Raw genomic sequence first — 26918 nt, forward strand, 5'->3', positions numbered from 1 at the left:
CAAGGATATGAGATGACACATAGGTATGTATACACATTTATTGGTGTATTTTAAAATAATGTATGCCATTACTTACAGCACATAGATCTGGACTTATTTACTCAGTGAAATATGCAAGGCCCACACAAAACAGTAGATGCAGACAGTGTGGATATATAACATACTATGCTGTCAAGGCCAAGCATGTTAATTCGTACAACTGTAGACCGTCAAGATGGGTAACAATAAACAATAACAGATGTAGTTCAGCAGCCGCCCTGTAGTCAAGGCCTTGGGGGACATTTATTACCTGTGGTAATGTCTATGTATCTGTCACATGTATGGACCCTGACCAACAAATGCCATGGAAGTCCACGATATGACTGGGATGATAACAGAAATGCTAGCAGTAAATAATGATAGGCCATTACTGAACAACCCCTATCAGTATCACAGCAGGACAAAGCCAGCCATATATGTGGAGGACAGAGGCAGGAACACAGGACCATACTCGTAATATTGCTGTTACACACCCTGGAAATTGCTGGTGTTACAGGATTCATTGCAACATACCCTTATGCAGGAATAACACATCAGGAACACAAATGGATGTAGCCATGTACTGATAGCATGCAACAGACAGATTGCTGGGGATATATCCAGGACAAGACCTGTGTGGTGCACAGGCAAAAGCAAACATACAAGCCACTGGCCATCATGTGGATAGGCCCACTGTTGAGAGCTATGCAGACAGACTGCATTCTGTCCTAAACTACTATGTACATGCAAACACTGCAAGACCAGCAATATACAATGCACATAACAACACTACTCACTCTGTCTGTAGGTCTGGAAACTCTTACAAGTGTGTAGTTGCCCTGTGTCTGCAAGCCCTGCTGTAATAGGTACTGCAACCTGCTGTCTGTAACACTGCTGCCCACATACAGGAAGGATGGCTTCCATACTGGAAAGGTGATGGGACAAAGCCCACATGAGTCAGCAATTTATAGTACTGCATTGCCATGACAATGGTTAACTGAATCACTACACAGCAGGCTGCATGCAGTCAGCAACTGTTGCACACTGACTGGTGCAGAGACCATCACCTGATCATGTGCATCACCTACAAAAGTCATGCTGCAATCCAATCAAACCAACCCAATCGCTCTACTGGAGAGGGAGAGAGAAAGAGACAGAGAGAGAGGGAAAAATAAAAAAAGGAAAGATAAAACGAAACTCACACACAGTGGGAATAAAAACCAAAACCGGGAAGGCATCACACCCGTCCAAAAAAAAAAAAAGGTATGTAAAACATAACTGTATGTAATTTAATGTAGTATGTGGTATAGATTAATAGGATATATGATGTTGAATGTTTAATATGTGCCATCTGTAGTTGTCCCTGTAATGATGTTCCGCTGAACAGCTGCTCTGGACAATATTGTCTGCCTATGTAAGCAGTGGGACATACCCGCCAACTGTGCAGATCAGCAATGAATGACAAAGATGTCAGCCATAATATCTGTGTATGTTATGTTAGTATGGACAACAGCTGGTGGTGGAAGTACTGCCATCATGATAGACACATGGGTGTCAGAGCACACCACTTGCAGGACAGTCATGTTAATGTGTAATGTAGCATGCACAAATGCCATAGGTGTGTAATAGGCATACCAGCAATCTCACACCATATATACCACCCTAATGTTAGTCTGTGTTCACATGTGGCACCTGTCTGTGTTGCAGCAACGCAGAACAGTGCAGCTGTGAATGAAAGACAGTTACAGAATGCGGACCAGATGTCTGTATGCACTCCACATATCTGTGTGATACAGAATGTGATGTGTATGTGTACAGGTACACAGACACTCATATAGACATAGGTATATCAACAATGTACAACATATATCTACACACATATGTACATAGATGTATATTTATACACATATATATATATATATATATATATATATATATATATATATATAGTGGCACTGACAATGGCATGCAGGTGAAATAGTCTGTAACAGGCCAGCAAAGATAAGTGTCCCCACAGGGAACATGGCTACAAACACATAGCAAAAAGCATGGCACATGCACATAGCACAAACTTTGGTACAATATAACATATGTCCCAATGGTAGGTAAGCATCTGACATAACAACTGCAGTCTGTGAATGGTTTGTTGTAGCTGATATGGTGGGGGAAGACAAATATGTGCATTAAAAACTATGGTAACCCTGCTGTATGGGTGGCTCAGACCTGTTTCCATCTTTATGTCTTCCAGGAAACATATCACATAGTCATCTTCCCGCATACAGCGCCGCTGAGACAGAGCTCATTATCGGCCACCTGGTACAGCACTATGAACTGCTGTTTGGGTGGACAGCCCATGACCAGCAGGAGAGGACCGCCCTGTGGAATGAGCTAGGTCACAGGGTCAATGATGTCGGACTGCATAACCGTAGCTATGAGCAGGTCCGGCATCACTGCACCGACCTACTTCACCATGTATGTCAGTGTGCAGCTGCCGTTAGGGGGGACCACCCTGCAACAAGGGGCAACCTGCCCATCCAACCCTCACCCATGTGGAGGAGCTCCTCAGCAGCCTTGTGGCACCTGGCCGCCTGCAGCAATAACACCTGGCATGGCACATTTTGGACATGGGCGCCAATGACACACCAGCTGAGGAGCATGAAGGTTAGGCCCCAGGGCACATTGGTAACCACTTTTGTGTATGCATCTGCACCTGTACAAGTACATCATGCAAATCTGAGATGTCATATACATAGTCTACTGTGGTGTAGTAGTGATAAATAGTTGTGTATAAGCTGTAATATTGTGTAAATTCTACTGTTGATGTAACGTAATGCTGCACTCACCTTTTATGAATGCCACAGCTGTGGCCACTGACATCAACTTTCTCACACGCCTATGTAGGTCCCTCCAGGATACCACCATGGCAGCAGCCCGTAGCCGGTGAGTATGGTTCATGTTCATGCATGATGATAAACTGGGCATGTAATAGCTATGGGATATCCCATGCACATGTCTAACACACCTACCCATACTGCATGCTGTACACATTCACGTTTTGTTGCTGTGAAATGCACTGTATCATAGTAGAGACAATACATATCGGGTATCGGAAGGGTACAACAGAAACATGCAAGATAACTAACATCCTGTCAATGTGTAATGTGTCCACAGGGATGTAAAGTGTGGCAGGACACACGGCCTCCAGAAGGGACATGTGTGACTCAACACCACCATGGCTGCAGCTGCACACAATCAGATTAAGTAAATGTTGCAGATGTAACCCTGACCCCACAGCACTCATGACAGCAGTGTGTGCACTCCAAGCAATGTGTACATGAGTAGACCTTGCAACCATGCAGAGGTCTGGGACATGTGTAGGGCACCCCCCACAGCCATGGTAAGGTCCACTGGTTGTCACTGTAATAGTGTGTGTGCGTGTGTGTATGTGTGTGTGTGTGTGTGTGTGTGTGTGTGTGTGTGTGTGTGTGCGTGTGTGTGTGTGTGTGTGTGTGTGTGTGTGTGTGTGTGTGTGTGTGTGTGTCTCGATTGTGTTTGTAAGTGCAATCCAGTGGAGTGTGGACGATGCATGTCAGATATGTGTGTACATGTGTATATGTGTGTGTGTGTGTCCATGTATGCATAGGCGATAGTGGGACTGACCACATGGCAGTACTTCCCCTTGGGATTCTGCTGTACATGGAGTGAGACATGGGGCACCAGGACAACCTGTCAGGTATGTGAACACAGGACAGCTGATAGCATAACAAGGTCTGTAGCATGGAGCATGCATTGGGAGGTGAAGTACATACCAGGTATACACATCATATTGCCAGTAGCAGATAGGTAACCGGCTACCCACATACGCAGCACTACAAATGCAATGGGGAATTACCACAGCACATCAGTGAGTGTATCCGGGTAGTACCTTTGTCTGCATGATGGGTCACTTGTGCAGCAGATGTGGCATGGACTGAGCAAGACTGCAGTATGAGCCTCTGGTGTGTGACATATGTAGTGAATTTAGCAGCCCCAACCATATAGGGCCTTGTACACCATCACTGCCCATACACAGGGTAATACAGGGTGACAGCAGTGAGGCCATGTACAACCTACTCCACCCAAGTCAGGGAGGCGATAGAGTAACAGGTCAGGTGTTGTAACTACACATGTAGGCATGGAAAGGAATGATATGTTAATGGGCAGTAGTGATGCGTGTATATTAGCAAGTGCCATGCAGGATGGGGAACATATGTAACTGACTGTGGGACTGTCTGTAAACCCAGGGAAAGTGAGGTAGTAAGGTGGCTGTCAGTGTGAGTGTGTGTACTGTTATGCAATGCTGTACAGGTCTTATCGTGTGTATCTGTTTCCCCGTCAAGTGGCGAGGTGGGTCAGGGTCCCTTCTGCATGCAAACTGAGGTAGGTGTCCCTACAAACACCAATGATGATGGTGGTACAGGTGGGATTGTCAGAGGCCAACATGTGTCATCACCCTCCTAGCCACCCCAAGCCTGCACACAGTTACAGTGCCCCTAAACACCCCATCACATGTGGCCATAGCAGAGGGAAAGTTGGCGCTTGGTGGCAATGACCAGGAAAGTGTGGTGTCCATGCCAACTGTGTTGGGTCACAGTCAGCATAGCCGGATGTCTGGAAGGCCACCACATTGGCAGATGTACCATGGTGGTCGTGGGAGGACCACAGGTCATCGTGCCCCTGGCAGAGGTACCACAACTGGTAACACCAGGAGCATTTTCTGGCCATAATGGAGGCACAGGCACATATGGAAATGTACACCAGACAGGGCCTGAGGCTGCAGAGGTCAGCTTTTGCAGCTGTAAGTGGCAACTCCATGAACTCGCTGGTGCCTTCCGTGAATATACAGAGGTCATTGGTAGACAATAGAGTGAGATGGTTGGCCTCCTCGATCGTGGTATGTCTGTACTAGAACGTGTGGTGGGCTGATGCGATGGCCACATGGACGTAGGCCAGAGACACTAGCAGCTGGCGGTCAACGTGGACATGCCAGGACTCCCAGCCACTCCTGCAGTGGCAGTACCAGCCCCACCACTTCACTGGGGCTGCTGTCCACACCACAGCAGGCCTCGTGCACGTGGCCCTGGCCAGTCCCAGGTGGGACATGGTTCCAGCGGGCATATGTCATCATCAGGGGGTAGTAGTACCTCAAGGTCTGTACTTGCATGTGCCCATGGAACCCCTGGCAGGCACAGTCAGCGTGTCCGTGGCCGGAGGTAGTGAACTACACACCCTGCTAGGTATGGTCTGCAGCTGTCCAATATCACCCGTATAAGGCAGTCACATGACGGAACTGTGTGCATGTATACCCTCACACTATGCAACCACACCTAGGGCGACCCCATACCAACACACACCGCATCACCATGCCCCAATCCATGAACCACACCCCTCACTCACACACATGGCGACACATGTTTGGACCACCCTCATCCTCTGGCACACCAGCAACACACCTTGTGCATATGATGATACCTGTGCCACATCCCTGTCATCCATAACTAAGATGCAGGGACAGGCTAATATGGTTCTGATGCACACGGTGACTGTAATGGAGTGCCGCAATGTACTGCAGTGTAGAATGTAGTCAGGGGTAATGTGTACTGCATACATGTCATGTAGTGTAGCCATGCAGCTAAGATGACTTTAACACACCCTGTGCATACGATAATACCTGTGCCACATCCCTGTCATACATAACATCGATGCAGGGACAGGCTAACATGGTCTGATGCACACAGTGACTGTGATAGAGTGCCTCAATGTACTGCAGTGTAGAATGTAGTCAGGGGTAATGTGTACTGCATACATGTCAGGTAGTGTAGCCATGCAGCTATGATGCATCAGCTGTTGGCAACACCAATTGTTATCCACATACTGTCATCCATTTGTGCTGTACGCATACATGTGTCAGCAGGAGGATAGTCTGCAGTCATATTCCACAAGGATATGTCAGTGCGGTGACACCATGGCCATGACATATCTGTGTACAGTTGCACACATGCCACAGGTATGTATAACAGTTATTGGCTGTGCAAAATTGACCAGTGGCCTGCTGCTACAGGTATAATCTGCACCCTTATGCCAACCCATCCACATACACACACGTCTTTACTTGGTTACACTGTGTCTAGACCCCTACCCAGCTATGTAGTGCTACTGAACTGTGTGGCTGTCATTGTACACAAGACGCCATCTGTAGGGTGTGGTGTGTACCAGGTCACATGTTACATGTAGACCTTCCACAGACACGTACAAATGGTAATGGGGGATGTAATGTTTGTATATGGAGAATACACAGTGTGTCATACCATCATATACACATTGACTGACACATAACAGGTAGACACACATCTTAGAGACCTGGTTTTATAGTTGCTAACTAACTAGTCCATGTGTCCAATGTGTTACAGGTAGGCTGCACACAGCACATGTGTAACTGGGCTGTAACCTGTTATCTGTTACCTGTAAGGGTGATGGTGACATTGGCCACCTGAGAGTGGTATGTGGGCCATATACCCGGTGTATCATGGTGTAAAAACAGTGAACACAGCACCCACATCCCCCACTGGATACTGTACACACAGGAACCCATCTTGATACTCTGGCATACCCACGATCACACATTGGCCATGATACCAAAACAACCCATTGCATATCACAACAGTGGTACCACAGGGATATGCATAGTAGGGTGTTGCATTGTGTTGCCACAACTATGGGCGACAACAACAATATCCGTACCACTGTGTGGCAATGTGTATTGTAATAAAAGTATGTGGACTCAGAATGGTGTACCCTACAGATATGCACACATGCACACACGTGGCAGACCTCAATGGGATTCCCATGCCTACCAACCCATTGGTACAACACTGTTGTGCTGGTACTGCAAGACACATGTAGCTGTTAGGGAGAGGAGTGTAACAGGCTACATATTAAGTTAATGGGGTTGAGAGGCACCACAAACTATATGAGTTGTACAAATAGGCATTTCCCCCTAGCCAAACACGTCCACCCTGTAATACACTACCACCCTAGAACACAAAAAAGGAAAAAAACTAAGGGTAATGCTGCTCAATGCCAGAAGTCTCAATCTCAAGATGCACGCACTCGAGGCCCTTCTCAGTATGGAGAACATCGATGTCTGTGCTGTGACAGAAACCTGGTTCAAGGCTCCTGAGAGCACCCCAGCACTATCAGGTTTCACCTCATATCATGCGTTCCGGCCCCAAAATCCGGACAACACCAAGAAAGGAAGGGGGGTGTCCATATTCATAAAGGACACCCACACTTCAAGGTTGGTGGCAACGCACGATGCATCGGAGACCATCCAGGTGCAATTAACCATAGGCAAGACTGCTCTGCAATTTGTAGCATGTTACAGGCCACCCTCTCAAACTCAGGAACCTCACATGGCCTTCCTGAAAACATTGAGGGATAAATGTATCTCCAAACACCATCATAATAGGTGACTTCAACTACCCTAATATAGACTGGGAACACTACTCAAGCCCAAACACTCTAGCCCAAAGGTTCCTGGAGTTCATAAACTCAAATGCCATGGAACAACTAGTCACCATCCCCACAAGAGGAGAAAACATACTTGATCTCATCATCACGAACATGGGATCACAATGTTCAACACTGGAAGTATACCCCTCACTGGTGAGATCAGATCATAACGAATCTCGCTGGAGGTCCTCATCCCCCCACCTGAAATAAAAAGACCGCAGTGAAAACTTCTCAAAGCCGACTTCACACTTCTAAAAACTAGTGTGGTCTCCTTTAAGGCCCCTGAGCCAGTGGTAAACATTACTCAAACCGCTGAATCACTTACAAATGCCTTCTACCAGCACCTACAGGACTGCATGGATCAGGCAATCCCAAACAAAACTAAGACTCTTTGTACCAAAGGCAAGCGTCCAGTCTGGTGGACCCCAGCCATAAACAAGCTCTACAACAAAAGGAGGAAGCTACTACAAGATAGAGCAAAATCCTTGAAAGGTAAGACAACTTTTGATCATTATAAGTAAAAAACTAAGAGCTCTCATAAAATCATCCAAGGCAAATTTTGAGAGAAAAATCGCCAAGGACTCAAAAGACAATCATAAGGCCTTCTTTAGCTATGTTAGAAGCCTAGGAGGAAACTCCCAGATATGCTCAGAATTAGTTCAAAATGATGTGAAGATTACTGAACCTACACACATTGCCAACATACTGGCTGACAGGTTCAGTGCAAACTCCCCCCCCCTCTCCCCTAAAAGGAGAGATATCTATACCAGAGGATTGTAGCCCCCCAAACATCTCCAACGCCCAGGTAAGAACTGCTCTCTCCAAGGCAAAAAACACAGCATCCATGGGACCAGATGGTGTCCCCGGCTGTGTGCTCCATGAACTCAATGAGGAATTAAACCCGCAGTTAGGACAGCTGTTTAATCTTAGCCTCACCTCAGGATACGTACCCAAGGAGTGGCGACGCGACTGTGGTCCCACTTCACAAGGACGGTGCCTCCACCGACCCTGGAAATTACCGTCCCATTAGCTTGACAAGCCTTATCTGCAAAGCCATGGAGAGGATCATAATGGAACTCATAAACAAAGACATAGGGAACTTGCAGACTTTGGATCCAACCCAGTTTGGCTTTGTCAAAGGCAGATCATGCCTTTTAAACTTGGTTGACTTTTTCGAGACAGTCACCAAGGCCATTGATGAGGAAAGGCAGTCCATACAGCCTACCTCGACCTGGCAAAGGCCTTGACACAATACCCCACTCAGGTATCATCGAAAAACTCATCAGCTTGAATGTAAACCCATACATCACAAGATGGGTTGCAAACTGGCTAAGTGACAGAACCCACAGGGTCAGAGTTGCTGGAGCCATGTCAGACTCAAAGCCTGTCACAAGTGGTGTCCCACAGGGCTCAGTCCTGGGTTCACTCTTGTTCGGCATCTACTTTTCTGAAGTACAAGCAAACACAGGAGGGTTATGGCTGACAAAGTTTGCAGATGACTGCAAACTGGGCGTCATAGTCGAAAACACATCTGACACAGATATCCTTCAGAAGGGCCTCACAGAAATGGATAACTGGTGCCAGAGCCATGGCCTAAAGTTAAACGTCAAGAAATGCATAGTCATACCCTTCGGGAAAAACAAGGTTACCCCTAGCTACCATATAGGTGGCAATCCACTGAGCACAGAAGAAGTCATCAGGGATCTGGGGACCCAGGTTGACAGTAGCCTTTCGTTAGACACTCATGTTGCTAAAGTAGTTAGGAAAACCTTCTACATTGCCCACCTGATCATGAAGGGATTCACATCTAGATCAAGGGAGGTCATCGTCCCCCTGTACTCATCACTCATTAGACCTATGATTGAGTACAATGCCCCATTCGGAATGTATCTGACCCGACACCTGCAGCAGCTGGAAAGGCCCCAAAAGTTCCTCACCAAAAGGATAAAGGGTCTCAAAAATATGTCTTATGCTGCCCGACTGAAAGAACTCCAGCACTATTCAGTCTCATACCGCTTGCTCAGTGGTGACCTGTGCCTGACATATAAGGCCATGTCAAACCCAGATTTGATGAATATGCTTCACCTCAAAAAATCTAGATCCCAGAACCACAAGGGCGGAGACTTAAACCTTGACACGGTTATTAATAGAACGTGCTGGAGGACAGATTCATCACCCAGAGACTCCCTATGCTGTGGAACAAAATCCCGGTACATGTGAGGCAGAGCACCTCGCTGGCCTTGTTCAAGAGGAATCTTGACCAATGGATGGGAGATCGCAGATATACCCCAGGGATTACTTCAGTGTCACTCCTTGACAGAGGCACAGCAAAATAATAGGCATAGTTTTATTCAAACTAAAGGGGTGGCGAAAGCCACATAACTATGGGCTAGGCTTATAAATGCCCTTGGGCAGATAGCCTAGTATGAACCTATGAACCTATGAACCTATGAACCTAAGTGTTGGAGATCCCATAACCAGGGCCTGTGACAACATGGGCATACAATGTTACCTGTACTACATCCCACCTATATGATGCCAGGCTGGTATTGGTAACTATCATGCAGTACAGTCTGGCTCCCATGGGTAATGCATTATGTGGAAGCCATCAACATTCCCAGGATACAGAGACACAGATATGCAATACAGTCTGGCTCCCATGGGTAATGCATTATGTGGAAGCCATCAACATTCCCAGGATACAGAGACACAGATATGCAGATACAGGTGTGTGTGTGTGTGTGTGTGTGTGTGTGTGCGCGTGTGTGTGTGTGTGTGTGTGTGTGTGTGTGTGTGTGTGTATATATATATATATATATATATATATATATACATGTGACTACACATACACACGCAGTTATATGTACAGTAAGATACATAAGTGGAAGGTGCACACAATATGGAAAAGCCACTATGCCACAGCTGACTCCTGAATGACTGGACACTGTATCTGCCACCCATACAAATGACAATCGTTGCCTGTAACATACACCCACAGAGAGGTCATAGGTAAAACAACACCCACAGGTTTGCAGATATGGAAACCTTTAATCCTGAACTATTACAGTTCTACATGCCATGCCATATAGCTGTTCAGACCCTGACAACTATATCAACGGAGTGATGCTACAGTGGACCACTTACAATCAAACAGTAGTCTGGAAAGATTCGCAGCTGTTGCTGTCCAGGCCAAGCCATTCACATTGTACAATAGGAAAGACACACTGGGCCACAGGATACCTAACAATCAACAGTATGTAATCCAGGTGTGTAGTTCAGCAGCCGTCTACACACTGTACAAACGTAGTAGGTGGTATAGACATCATATGACCACATGGGTTGTAACTGCTACATAACATGGCATAACTGACACCATCACGAGCACACCAACAAACAGAACAGTCTGTATGACAGGGGGCAGTAGTCCTGCATTACCCAGATCCATATCAGTAATGTATATATAGGTGACGTATATGGTACTGTACATCCAGATACCTTAAGGCAGCTCAGCCCTGATACCCCCACATTTTGTAGCAGCCTAGGTCATTTCTGGTGCTCCCCCTGACTCAATAATATAGGGCCATATACCACTGTTACATACACTGGGCTCTGCAGTGCATAAGGGCACACATGTATTGTGTAGGTGACACCCACACATATATGGCCCCAGCCCCACCATATGTGTGGGGTTACAATGTCAGTGGACTGATGGCAGCATTGGCAGTGTGTTATACTCCCAGCCCACTATGGATCAACCACTGACATTATGACATATGTGCAAAGCTTGGTATGTAGGTGATGGACAGAGGCTGGAATACAGGCACATATGTGGACCACTGTTGCCATACACTATGCAAGGTGCTGGTGTTACAGGATAGTCTGTAACATACCCTTAGCCAGGGAATTGATGGTAGAGACGGTCATGGATGTAGCCATGTACTGGTAACACGTAGTACACACACTGCCAGTGTAATATCTGACACAAGACCTGTGTGGTGGGCAGACAAGACATGATAAGCACAGCTATGGCCGGCATGAGGATAGGCGCACAGTTGTGTGCTATGCAGACGGACTGCATTCCATGGCAAACTAGTTTGTACACCCACACCATGTAACACCAGTACTGTAGAAAGCATAACACAACTCTACTCACAGTTTGTCTGTAGTTCCTGATCTTCCTACAAATATGTGGCTGCCCTGAGTGTGCCATTCTCCTGTAAGGGGTACTGCTACATGCTGTTTGTAGCACTGCTGCCCATACACAGGACAGATGCCCATCACACAGGAGATGTAATGGGACCATGCACATATGATGTGGGAATCTATAGTAGGTGGTTGCCATGACAGTGTTAATGGGGTGTAGCACACATGTGTAATCATGTGTATCTGGCTATCTGGATAGGTATATGTACATATATTCCCACCATATGTCCTGGACATGAAGTGTAGGCCAACCCCAGCCCGTATGTTCCCAATGCCATAGCTGCAGGGGATGTCAGGTATGTATAGTAGGTATACTAGTAGACTATTGCTACTGTCATTGGGATTGTCTTCACAGACATAGTGTGTGTGGGAAGTCACATTTGCTTATAACATGTGTGCCATTGGTTACTGAAAGACATCCAAAGGACATCATTGTACAGTACCGCTGCTAGCACGTAATGCCACTGTGCAGCAATGCACGTAAAGCAGCAGAGATATTGGCCAATATATGTGGAGGGTCTGACGCAGTCTGTACAGTCCAGAGGTATACACATAAGCCCTTAGTGCTACACATGTGTACTATGCCTGACAACATGGATGTGGACGGCCGTGTAGATGGGTATAACACATAACGACCGATATATGATGTCCACCATAGGTCATGCATTCACACACCCCTGCCTGGCCTGTAATGGTATGACCACTGGTACAGGGGTGCCATGGCCACAAACTACACAATAGGTATTGACATACATTTGCACTGCATCCCACTGCCCTGTCTGACATACATGACTGTTAGAGGAGGGCCAGCAGTGGGACATCTGGCTAGTATCTGCACATGACATCCCACTGGGTAGGTACACTCTGCTGCTAGGCATGTCACAATGCACTGTGCAGGCTGGAGGCAGACTGGCTCAACACTGGCCTACATCTCCTAAGGGGGAATTCACATGTACCTGCATATAAAGCAGGCTCAACAAGCATGTCACAGCACAGGGTAAGATACACCTGTGTGACAGTGCATATCCACAAACAATGTGAACACAGCCACAGCCACATATGGTTAGCTAGCATGGTATTACAGTATATGGACTATGTGTTCTACACCATCCTCATATGTGCCACTCACAGACTGACCCTACATATACTGGCCTGCTACACAGTTCGGTCTGGTGGCTGTCTGTGGTATGGGACACATGTGTTTATGGCCCTACAAACATGTACACCACTACAGTGCCATACTGTGGGGCAGCATGTAACATCTGATAGTAGGGGAACTAGAACAATGTCATCTACCACAGTCTGTACACAGGCTAAAATACATATCACTACACACATTGTCGACATTCACCATAGGTACACAGACCTCAGTACTGTACGAACATCCACAGAATGTGCAGGTAATGTCATGTAATGTAACCCCTACTGTACATAACATGTGTAGCAGTCAGATATATCAGTGGCTTGTTCTCAGATATGATGCTACAAATCATGGTGTACAGCACATACGCACCACTTCATGCACGACATATGTACAAAGGTTGACAGAGATGTGGCCAATATTGACATGTTGCTGTGATAACCACATACATTTACTGTTGTTATAGGGTTGTTGCAACATATGTCCTTTGAGCGATATGACGTCTGTAACTACCACAGCTTTCTCCATCTACTGACTGCAATCCTCACACTACCTTCAGCAGTCGACAGCTAGATGCTCCTTGGGTGACACATGCAACCATGGACACAACACTGCCCAGGCTGCAGATGACCCTGCAGATGGGGATTCCCCATAAACATGGAACTGATATGGCAGGTATTGAGACGTACAACAGCCATATCCACACAAACAATGTTAAAGCAACATTACTCCAAATGCAGTATAGCGGCACTTACAGTCTGTAGTCAGGTCAGGCACATCAACCTCCTGTTTGTTGCACTGTTTCCACAGTGTATGTTGTTAGAGGTACACCGCAATCCATCTGAGATGCTGTTTGCCACACGACAGATCTAGTTCCTGCTCACAGTGGGTGAAAAGGGCCAACACCACCATGATGTTCCTAGGTATTGGAGTGTGTTTCCGTACAACTGGTTATGGGAATGTTACCACAGCTGTTTCACATGCAATCAGCTAGGGGAGGGCTGCGATTTGTGCAGAGGCCATCAGCTGATCATGAGCATTACTTACATTAAACCAGACTACAAACCACAAACAAAAACTTGTAAAAATAAAACGAGCAGAAACATTTGTCTGATTAAGGCAAGGCAACGTCCTTGCCGAAAGCGCTTACATTAAACGGTTTTATACTGTCTTATTTGACTTTATTGGATCTTACCTACTGGATTTTTGCCGGCTTTTATAGTTTCTGCTCGTTTTATCATTACTTACATTACACATGCTGCTGCCTAAGCAAAGCAGGTGAAGGTCTCCATGTCCACCTGAGAGGGGGTGGGGGACGCAGACAGAGGCAAATACGTGTCAGGGACGGGTGGGATGGTAAAAACTGAAGCATGTTTGTGTCACACACCTAGTAGCACAGGGTATCAACCCCCTGACAACTATGTAGTGCTAGCACAGTTCAATGCAATTATTGGATGCGCCACATGGGTTATCTGTTGTGGAGCACTCAGAACATATATGTGATGGTGAGTGACATCTGCAACAGGGATACAGTAGCTGTACAGTAGGTGACATACATGTGCCTGTCGGCATGAACAGGTGCCAGCATCAACACAGCCACACTCTCACAAGGACACACACACACACAATGACACACATGGCAGGGCCAGGTGTACAACTCATCGGTTGTGGGATTGCCACATCACATCAATGTGCAGGTATTCCATGCACCACACAGGTCATATGGGGGCTGTACAGGCAAAGGGTATGGGAAGGTGTCTGACATCAGACAGCATGCTGCAGTATGCCCATGGGGGTTGTAGGGAGTGTGGATGTGAATATCTGCAGCATGCAACACACACAGAAACACACAGGGTGCCAGTACTGACATGCAGGTGTGCATGTCTGCACAGGTATGTGGTGTTCAACTCCGCCAGATGGCTGTCCAAGGCTAGGCGATGGGTGTACCTTGGCATCAGGCTACATGACGATGGTCTGCATTGTGGCTCATGGATGTAGTGTCTGCATTTGCCCACACAGGTGGGTATTGTATCCCACATCCAGTCACCTGGGTGACTACTGTGTGTGGCCAATGCTGTGCATCACTTGACATGTCTGTGTTCCTTCGTCCATGACATGGACGGCATCTGGGATGTGCACACCTCCCACATGCATGTACAGTGACATGTGGAACTGTACTTGGGGTGTCCGGCCCATGTTATGAACACAGATTATCATCAGATGTGCCAGTCCTGCCCACCTGTGGTGGGAGCTGGTAATGGCCAGCAGCTTTACCCTGCACCTACATGGAGTGCATGATATCAGCATTCCTTTGTGTCAGTGGCATCTGTCCATACGGGCATTTTGTCAGGCATGGTATGTCCATTGTGGGTCACATGTGATGGCACCACAGGTGGTGCAGGTGTCCATTGGGGAACATGGGGAAGGTGCATTGTCTGCACGTATGTGCATATTGGATAGATGGACAGGGTGACATGCCCACTGTGGTCCACTGCTGTCACTCCATAGTTACTATCCGTGGCCAGTATGCAGTGTACTACCCACATATTGGCTGTTACCTAGGCATGTGTGTGTATGACACATGGATTGAGAGTGTGCACTGGGTAATCCTGGGGCTGTTAACTGTGATTGCCTGGCCTTGATGTCACATGCCTGGGTATGGCTCTGCACCCAGGCCTCTCAGCCATTTAACATGTTATCCCTGTATGGTGGACATTGTGATATATAGTATGGCCACCATATATGAAATATGCAAAACTGGCTCCACATTGGTCACAGGTATCACACAGTCACAACCACCTCTACACAGGATACGGGTTACAAACACAATCTTACACACACACACACACACACACACACACACACACACACACACATGCAAACGCACACCTGTCATGTTTGGGAGTAGAACCCCTACCTAACTAGTGTATTACACTACAGCACCACACATTTATAGTATGCACCATGGATATTACTGGAGTAGTCCTTGCCCAAAAGTGTATTTCACAAATGACTAACATCAGCAGGATTGCCAAAGTAGGGCATTTGAAATAACTGAGAGATTAGCCTAAAATGCAATGCTCTCTACACAGACAGTGACACACACAATACATCCAGAACTGCCATGTGTGGGGATGGAACCCTACCACGGTTCTAATTCACATTACAGTAATATGCAGTTACAGGATGGGCTATGATGATTACTGGTCTACAACCTTCCCAGAGGTGTATTTCTAGGTGTGTGACAGTGGCAGCCTTGCCAAAGGTGGGTATGTGTAATGTAAGTGGTGTTTGTACCCTAAAAGCATTGCTCTCCACACAGTCAGACATGCACGCATACACACACAGTAGGCAGGTCGGGAGTTAGAACTCCCAACAAACTCCTTAATCACATTATGGCCATACAATGTTACGGGATGTGCTATGGAGATTACTGGGCTATGATTGTCCCAAAGGTGTATTTCAAGGTGCTTGACATCAGCAGCCTTGCCAAAGGTAGGTATTTGACTTGTAAGGGGTGTGAGTTGCCTAAAAAGCATTGCTCTCTACACAGTCAGACATACACACAAACACAGGCACACACTCACACACTCAGTTGCCAGTTTTGGGGTTGGAACTTCTACCTAAATAGTTTATCATACTACAGTGGTACACGGTTACGGGATGCGCTACAGAATTTACTGCGCTACAGCCTTCTGAGGGGCGCATTTAGGTTCATAGGTGTGTATTAGGCTAATGGCCATGGGGACTTTACAAGCCTAGCCCATAAAGGTGCCCTGGCATTGTGCCTCCCATCATTAGTTCCCAGTGCCTCTATCAAGTAGAGCCACTGGAGTGATCCCTCTATCAAGTAGAGCCACTGGAGTGATCCCTGGGGTGAACTTTCTATTTCCCATCCACTCATTAAGATTTCTCTTGAAGAGGGCTAATGAGGTACTCTGCTTGACATGTATGGAATGTCTATTCCAGAGCATGGGCAGTGCCTGGGTTATGAACCTGTCCCTCCAGCATGTTCTGTTGATTGTGGTAATGAGGCTGAGGTCTCAGGAACATGTGGTGTGGAGAGATTGGGATTTCTTTAGATGTAGCGTTTCTAACAGAGCTGGCTCAGACACGGCTTTGTAAGTCAAGCAGAGATCACCTCTTAGTAGACAATATGAGACAGAGAATAGCTGGAGTTTTTTGAGTCTGTCCATGTACGACATGTGTTTAAGGACTAGGATCCTCTTTGCGAGGTACTTTTGTGGCCTCACCAGCTTTTGCAGGTGTCTAGTGAGGTACATGCCAAATGGGGTATTATACTCTATGATTGGTCTAATGAGGGAAGAGTAGAGAGTACTGGGCTACAGCCTTCCCAGGGGTGTATTTCTAGGTGCATGACATCAGCAGCCTTGCCAAAGGTAGGTATGTGAATTGTCAGGGGTGTGAGTGGCCTAAAAAGCATATCTCTCTGCACAGTCAGTGACAGACAGACATGCACACATACGCACACACAGACTCACACACGCACAGTTGCCAGGTCTGGGGTTTGACCTCCTACCTAACTACATTATCACACTACAGCAGTATGCAGTTACAGCATGTGCAACAGAGATTACTGGGCTACAGCTTTCCCAGGGGAATATTTCTAGGTGGGTGGCATCAGCAGCCTTGCCAAAGGTGGGTATGTGAATAGTAAGGGGTGTGAGTAGCCTAAAAGGCATTGTTCTCTACACAGTTAGTGAGAGACAGACACACACATGAACAGTGACACACTCACACACACAGTTGCCATGTCTTGAGTTAGAACTCCTACCTAACTAGTCTATCACACTACAGCAGTAAGCAGTTATGGGACACGCCACGGAGATTACTGGCCTACAACTCTCCCAAAGGTGTATTTCACATTGGATAACCCCAGCAGGCTTGTCAGGGTACTGCTATGGGGTGGCCGGTGTGTGCATGGCCCATAAACCATTCATGTAGGGGTGACATGCCACAAGCGGCCACACACGGGGTCATATGTCACAAGTACATGTATAGGGCAACTAGCTGACTACGTCCTTGTACAGCTATGTTGCACAGCTGGCACATGGACCACATAGTCTGTGGTGCTGACAGGTACTGGTAGCTAGTAACTGCAGTGTGTGACATCTGCACCTGATGTGTTTGGGGCCCTTTGGCTGTGTGCTGGGTGGGACAGGCGTGTATGGCTCCTTGTCACAGTCACCCTCTTCCAAACATCTATATCCATCTACCTTTGGCTTATTATGATGGGTTGTCCTTACATATATGTCTGTATTCCTATCCACTGTGTGTGCAAGACATGTGTCTGCACTAACAAATGCAACCGCTGGATGTGTCTGGTCCACTGGTGTTTGCATACATGGCCTTCATGTGTTTGTGTGTAAGCATGCCCAGTATGACCTTTCAGTATGTTGATGACTGACACTGCCTTCATTCTCTAAGTATGTGAGCATGCCCAGTAAGGCCATCTGTTTTGCATGTGCAGATCATGTCTGGTGGTTTGTACTGCACAGCTGACCTTTGTGTTGTACACTGACAGGTAGTATGCTGTGTCTGCAGGGTATCCACCGATCATTTGGCATTGACTGTTGCAACATGTCTGCATAGCGGGGGGAACACCTGACTATTTCTATGTTTCTACACAGGATTGGGGGGGGTGCACCTGACTGTTACTATATTTCTATGTAGAGTTGGGGGCACACCTGACAGTTGTACACATTTGCTAGGACTGTACTGGTATGTCCTGTAGTCCATTTCAGTCAGTAGTCTTACCTATTGTGCTGGTTAAGCCATATCAGTGTACTACTGTCCTTATCTTTTGATTGCATACACATTAGTTTCTGACTTCCTAGCCATCACAACTGACATCCCACTACCTGGCCTGCTGTAGCCTGTCTGTGTAGGCCTGGGTGGGGGTTACCCATACCCCTCATTCAGAGGTCATAGTATGTCATTTGTTTGTGTTTCTCTACACCTGTCCAGCTGGCTGTGACTGTTGTTGGGTATGTGACCCCCTTCCTGACTGGCATGTGTGAATCCCTTATCTTGTGGGCATCCCAGTAATGAGGGTGGTGCTGCAGGGCTGCCTATGTCGGATGCACATAGTACACTGCCTATGCATGGTTAGGCACAGGTAGTGTAATGTTTGACATCCCTTTTACTGTATGTGTGAGTCAGAGAGAGGTGCTATTCCCTGGGTCCCTCCTGTGTCAGAGTATGTGCTATGCGTTGCCTCTTTGCCAGGGTCAGGGCATACTGGGCACGCCTCCTTCTGCCTACTGGGGCAGGCTCAGGTTGTTCCTCCTTCGAGTCACTATGTGCCTGCTCAGGCCTTGGCATTGGTGGGGGGCTATGTGGCCCTGCCCCTTGCTGCTCCTGCAGCAGCTGTTTCTGGAGGATCATATTGTGCAGCATGGCAAATACAAGGATGATCTGGGTACACGTAGTTGGTGAGTACTGCAAGGCTCCACCGGATGTGTCCAGGCACCGGAACCATGACTTGAGCATCCCAAACAGACGCTCTATTATGATTCTTGTTTGTGCGTGTGCATCATTATGGAGATCTTGTTCGGCTGTGTGTGCGTTTCTGATGGGTGTCATCAGCCAAGGGTCCAGTACGTATCCAGCATCCCCCACGAGGTGACCATGTGGGATGTCCCCATTGGCAAATTTCTGGTACAGCTGCGTCAGATGCCAGATGTGGGAATTGTGATAACTTCCAGGGCAGCCAGCACACACGTTCAGTATTATGCCCTGGGCATCGCACACAACTTGGCAGTTGATGGAGGGGAAGACCTTGCGGTTCATGCAGACCCTACCCTGCTCATCGGGTGGTGCTTTCATGCGTATGTGCGTGCAGTCTATTGCACCCACTACCTCAGGGTATTCTGCTATTTGCTGGAAGAGATACATATTGTTGGCCAACGCCTCATGGGTGAGGGGGAAATATACATGCTCACTGACATGTGCTGCCATGGCATCCAGGAACTGGTGGAGTACCCTGGATGTTGATGCCTGTGAGATCCCCATCATATCCCCAATTGGCCTTTGAAAGGTACCTGTAGCTAGTATTCTTGGGCCTACACATACCTTCGTTTCCACTGGGATGGGTTCCCCTCTGTTAGTTCTGTGTCAGGCGTGGCTGGTACAGCTCAACAATTTGCTGTAGGAGGTCCCTGTCCACCCTATAGAGCTCCACTACCTCCAGCTCATGTAGCCCTTGGTAGGTTACCCTGGGTCTGTACACTCTTCTCCATCTCCTCTCTGTGGATTGGTCAGCAGCATTCCCATCCTCACTACACTCAGCCTCTTCCACAAGTTGTATGATAGCTATTACAGCCCCTAACATTTTGCTGTTGTGAGTGTTAAAAGTTCCCCGCTTGTTTACACCAGTGGTGTAGGGCGTGGGAAAAACTAGAGGGGTAGGTGTTTGCATAGCTTATAGTGGCATTCTGAGCTGGGCTGTTCTGCTGCCTGTGTAATTGGCTGGTTCCGATATGTTTCATAAAACAGCAAACCTAGTACCCCTTGATTAACTTCCCACTGCTGCTTTCCCTTCCCATTGCCCTTCTGTTTCATCCCAGATGCGCACTGCGCAATCGGTGTACTCCAATGTGCACACTGCTGCTATTTCCTGGGTTCACTTCCTTTATCTTCCTGTAGATCCTGTTGCACAGCGCGCACACCCACTTACACTTTGTCAAACATGCTGGGCAGGTTTAGACATACCCCCTAGCTTTGCTGTGCTAAGCTGGTTGCAACCCTGAGCCACAGGACTCCAATCCGCTGACAGTATGCCTGCACACCCACCCATGATATCACCTACCTCCTAGTCTTGCGCTCATCTATTTATACTCTCACACTGTTGGGAGCTGCCTCACAAGCTGGGGAAAAAAACAGGATTCACTATCCTTCTCCTCATTTGCATAGGATTGCCTGGTAATGCATAGTTACATGTGTAACACTGTGCCTCCCCCCTTAGCAACCACCATTCACTGGCCAGGTTGTCTTTTGCCTGCCATTGACTTGCATGGCGGAATACTGATTTTAGTGAGACTGCTTTTTTAGGTTTATTTTCTTATTTCCCCACCAATCCCGTTTGCGCTCCACTGCCCTATGCTTCAACAGCCGTGATTGGCGGACATATCATAAAAGTTGTATTTTGTACATTTTGCATTGTTTGCAATGCCAATGGCCTTCTACTTGGCCATTGGCATGCTTCCTCAATTATATGCAACCTTTATTTGGAGCTGTCATAGCTCCGTTTTGGATTTTGCAGTACCATACTCGGTTACTGAGTATATTTCTGCATATTATGCTAGTCCTGCACATCCTTATTCCTGCTTCCTGGATGGCAGATTTACCTCATTTGCATGGTTTTCACCTGCAAATGGGGTAGTTTGCATACGGGGACTGGGAACGTGCAGCACTAGTGTTAGAGCGCTTGCGCACGTCAAACGAGCATGTACGTAGATCGCTCGTCCGCCATATTGGCAAAATTTCCTCTTAAACTAATCATGCATGCTGTGCAAGCTTTTGAGAATCCGGGGGAAAGAGTTTACTAATTGTTTAATTGTTTTATTGTTGAGAGAATTTGACTGGTTATGGTTGTTATTTAATTCACCACCTCTCACTGAGCTAGCTATCTGATGAAGTTTCAGTTGAAATAAAAGAACAAAAACCCTCATCTTTTATCTGCAACCTAACTTTGACATTTAATTTGACAACATTTCTTTGGTTTTGACTATATTTCTTCTTTTTCTTAAAAATGAGCCACAAGTTTTTTTTTAAATAAAAATATGATTTTTAACAAAAGGCAATGACTGCAATGTTACTCGGTCAAAATAAACCTAGAGTTATAATAAATGGTAAAATAGTCAAGCTGAGGATATGGAAAATGTTATAAGAGCCTTACAGATATCCAACATTTTACATATTGTAGATCACATATCTAGGACAATCTACTGCCATACAGATTAACACTTATTGAATCTATATGATTTTCATTTCACTACTGAAATGTACCTCCCGCAGGTCTAATTCAGGATTATGTGGAAGACTGTTTTATAAACTCTTGCATTCTTTGCTTAAATTAAGTTACATTTATGTTTCCCTTTTTTGTGTAGTGTCATAAGATAGCAGCTTCTCAAAGGAATATAGTCACATGCTCAGTATTTCAGAGATTTTTGTCTCACATTCCCTATCATTTCAGTCCGTAAGTGCAATCTTATTTCCCAATCAAGAAATTTCATTACACTATTGACATCCTATTAATGTCATTGAATTTGAATCCAAAAATTACTCAGGTAGCTTTCACTCGCCCAGATAATGTTATTTCCAAAACCCATTATCCAAAATCATGTATAAACTTAAGCTCAAATGTAACTGGTTCTTCAATAGTCAGATTGCTAATTGAACATTAATACTGGCACCACAGAGGATATACATTCCAGTCCCGGACCCACTCATTAACCTCAGAACCCACTAAACCAGCCCCTACACATTCCCAAACAACAACAGGCTACCTTCTCCAACCACCTAGGACTTAAATACTACACAGTAACCTAAAAAGTCTCTTTAACAAAAGTAATAGAAGTTTATGCCTGTATAGCCCACTACTCCCCTGATCTCTTCATAGCCATATAACCCTGGTTAAAGCAAACTGCCAAAGATACAAAAATACTCCCACCTGGTTATAATATACTCAGACTAGAAAGAACCAACCAAAAAGTCAGGTGGAGTTGATATTTTCTACAGAAATGTTTTAGATCTATACCCACTTTCGACAACACTGAACTTCTCATCTCACTCTTCAAACTGAATACTCACAAATCTCTAGCCATTATAGGTCTATACATAGCACCTGGTAACAACATTCCCATCCTGAAAGAGGTACTTAACAAGATCTCAGCCAACATAAGACTGGAAGTCATCTTGTTAGGAGACATTAACATAGACTGGTAAAATACAGCCCTAGAAAACCCAACAAATTTAATTAACTTGTATGACTTCTCTCAATTAATCAAGTCACAAACTAGAATTAACAAGGCCACATATAAAGAGTCCGTCCTGGACTGGATTCTAACATACACCCCATAAATTCTGCTGGGTCTATATCACTTTGTTGAATCACTAATGAGCAAACACCTATTCGTCAAACGTTTTTTTTTTTATCGAAGCCATTAATCATCGAATGCCATTTTAATGAAAATTTTACATAGGCAAACCAACGTTAGGCCAACCAAGTGACCATGAAAAAATTCATAAAATTTAAAACCTAGCCAGGTGGGGGGGCTATGCCACCCACACCCCCAATGTGAGGGACTGCCCCCTCACCCTCCTAAATAATTATACCAATTCTGAGATTGTACTACAGTGAGGAATATGGCAAATTCCAGATGGTGGCCAACCTCTGGTTTGCCCTAGGACAAATTTGCCATTCAATAATTAGTGGTTCAATAAAAAAGGTTTGACAAATAGGTGTTTGCTCATTTGTGATTGGACAAAGTGATATAGACCTAGTGTTGCCACATATGGCACCCTACCTGCTAACTTAAGCAATCACCAGCTACACTACATAATCAGACACCCCAAACAGCCGCACACGGATCATCACTAAAAAAACGTCAGTAACCTCAGTAACTTCAGTAAAGAAACTTTTATTTCAACTCTGCTTCAGATCAGCTGGGTTCCATTTAAAACTATTCCCCTTGATGAACCAGTAGACACATTTAATATAATATTTCTAGATAGCCAGCAAAGCAAGTACCATTAATAACCAAAAGCCTTAAAAACAAGCTTGGAAGTCATGGCTCCAAACTAAGTCTCAAACATCCTTTTAACAATACAGGAACCATAGTTAACAATACATAAAACTGGGGGAAAAAACTTATTAGAACACTGCCCAAAATGTCATCATCAAACAATCCAAAAAACTTCAGAAAATCAATAAATGCATTGCTCAGTCCCGGAAAACCAACCCAATATAGCCCATCCCCGACTGATAACTACCAAAGCATTACCAAACAGTTTAACTCACGTTTTATAAATACAGCAACCTCCCTCCTACAAAAAAGTTACTTCAAATCCAGCCATCCCACTACAATCATTAAAGCCAGAGCAGACCTTCACCTTCACTCCAGTACCAAGATCTACAATTAAAAAATACCTATGCACCCTTATAATAACAACCACTGCCCCTGACCAACTTCCATCTGAATACCTCATACTCGATGCAGATAGCCTTGCATATCCTGTCTCAGTTCTAATAAACTGCTCTATCCAAGAAAAATATGTCCCCACCTTATGGAAAAAAATCCTGTATAATACCCCCCAATAAAGGTGGCTCATCAACCGAGCACGAGCACACAAACAGACCAACCGTCATTCTCTCACCCTTATCCAAAATCTTGGAAAGATTTATTTACTCTCAATTTCTACATATATTACTTCTCATAACCTTATATCTCCCTTACAGCAAGGCATCTAACTGAATCACAGTACAACTACTGCCAAACTAAGATTCACAGATACAATAAATCGCAGTAAAATTCAGGTCTTCTAACCTCAGCCCTATTTCTGGATCTATCTAAGGCATTTAACACAGTCAATCATCACATTTTCCTAAATAAACTCTCTTTCCATGGGCTGTCACCCTCCTCACTTAACGGGTTTCTTAGTTATCTCACTAATAGGTCACAAGCAGTGAAATGGCAAGATGATTTCTCCTCTTTCCTTCCTATAGCCATCAGAGTCCCACAAGGCTCCATCTGTGGACCACTACTGTTTAGCTTATTCATCAACAACCTAAACACAGGAACCAAGGAGGCTACCATAGTACAATACACTGATGACTCCACTCTAATATGTGCTGCTAGGACAACTAGAGATCCTTGTCCTCCATAGAACCTTTTCTTTAGAACTCATAACTTCTGAATCGTGAAACAAAATTAAACTACTACTTTTAACCCCAAGTCCCCCCCCAAAGAAAAAGCACTTTTAATATACTGTTATCCAAAAAGACCAATATAGAACTGGTATTTCACACCAAACAACTATGTGTGATTTTAGACAACCTCCTGAAATCTGATCTCTACCTTCAGCAAGCCATAAAGAAGATACACCAAAAGCTAGGATGCATCTATAGAGAGAGACCCTACCTTACTGATTCTGCTAGACAAAACATAGCCATTTATTTTATACTCCCCACCCTATAATATGCCTCTTCTATCCTAACTAATCTCAACTCCTTTGTATCAGCCATACTGGAACAATGCTACAATAAAGTAGCCAAAGTCACACCCAACCAACACTCTAGATCACATCACTGCCTCTCTGTAAAACTAAACAGGCTTGAACTAAATAATTTTCTCTGATGTACTCACAATTAATTATAACCATCAAATTACTGTACAACTCTGAAAAATTCTCATCTCTTCACTACATTATTCAGTCATATACTACTAAGACACCTCTGTGCTCCGCTGACAATTCATTACGCTCCATAACTACAGCTAACAATAATGCAAGATACTCCCTGTATTCACACTGCATTGCTATTAGCCAGAATACCATCCTAGCTTACTTAAGAACAATTTGCAACTTGAAAGACTTTAAATGCCAACTGAAACAATACTTGATAGATAAATGGCTCTGCACCTGCATGCCCCCCCCCCCCCAGGTTAAACTGGTTCTAATGTGCTATTATCACAAATATACCCTCCTCTAGCTCATCTCCTTATCTTCTTTTGCCTCCTCCCCTCTTTCTTTTCTTTGGGCTGCTCCAACTCTTTATCTTTATCTTAAAAAAATGTAACCATTTTTAACTGAAACTGTTTGTAAATTATGTAACTGATGCCAGGGATGTCTGAATAATGGAACTGTTGCTCATGAATGAAACTGACTGTAAATGATGAAACAATGCAAATTATGTCCATGATGTCTGTATAATGGAGATTTACTCCCTTGGGCCTCCTATGAAAAAGGGCACTGCTCAGCTGGAATATCCCAGTAAATAAATGCAAATAAATAAATGTCTTCTAGATGATCTTGCTGCATGCACATGATTTAGTCTAAATATCTTTTAATAGAATTATCAAGCTTTATGCTCAAAGCAGCATTTCTTCCTTTTATCCCAACTGCTTGGGTATTCCCCAGTATTCTTTCCTTGGGTCCTTTCATTCCATCTTTGTCATGAATTCTATAATCATAGATATCCTTCAGCTAAATGATTTTACTTATGATAATTTGGCTGTCATCACATCTGATTCTATCCACTGTACATTGGATTAGTCTTGCAATAGGACTAAGAACAGCTTGATCAGCTTAGAAAAAAAATCTGAATTAGTGGAAAAGATGTGACACTTGGGCTTGATCTTTTTGGGAAACACCAAAGGTCTGTGGCTTGGTCCTGCAGTGAACTGTAAAACCAAATAAGAAGCAGTTCAAGGAACCATGTAACACTGCCATTGTCCCTTGCCTTGAAGCTGGATCTGTAGCTGGGAAAATACTTCACAATTCCACAACTTGAATACTGTGTGCGCTTTTTAACACCTTCATCCTCCCAGACCAACTTACTCTCTAAACCCTTTTCAACTCTATATCCAATTTCATTTGTATTTACCTGTCTTGGACCATCAGTGCAGCTCCATTAATTGTGCCTTCTACCTAACCACAGTCATATGCTCAGAATTCTACCTTTGCTCATCCCCTTTAAATTTCTTCACCTGATCTACTGTGTCATTCTTGGTCATTCCCTCATTGACTCACTTCTAGCTCGTCCACTTTGCTTCTCTCTTCAAAATAAGCTTTTTCGCTAAACACTGATAATTTATTTGCAACTTCGTTCTATCTTGCTTAACAAAAATCAAAGAATGTCTACACTTTATCTCTCAACTAAATAAGTACTTAGATAAAGATAAATGCAGACATTTTATCTCCTAGTTATTTGTTTGCCTGGTTTGCAGGACATCTTTAACTCTTACTGATTTAGCTACACACT

The 26918-nt window shown here is 45.1% G+C and overlaps 1 protein-coding gene across 3 annotated transcripts in view; it reads left to right on the top strand.

Moving 5' to 3' along the window:
• Positions 1–26918, top strand: part of LOC122803415 (folate receptor gamma-like) — a 288397-nt gene that overhangs the window by 142864 nt on the left and 118615 nt on the right. The window contains exon 1 of one of the 3 annotated variants that reach the window (XM_044073020.1): positions 2926–2958. The exons of the other annotated variants lie outside the window; for them this stretch is intronic. Coding sequence (XP_043928955.1) covers positions 2939–2958 — 20 coding nt within the window. The 5' untranslated portion in view covers positions 2926–2938. Of the gene's footprint in view, positions 1–2925; positions 2959–26918 lie in introns of those variants that run through there. 3 annotated transcript variants of the gene reach the window in all.

This window comes from Protopterus annectens, chromosome 5.part1 (assembly GCF_019279795.1).
Source record: "Protopterus annectens isolate FY-2018-M chromosome 5.part1, PAN1.0, whole genome shotgun sequence".
Lineage (NCBI taxonomy): Eukaryota > Metazoa > Chordata > Ceratodontiformes > Protopteridae > Protopterus > Protopterus annectens.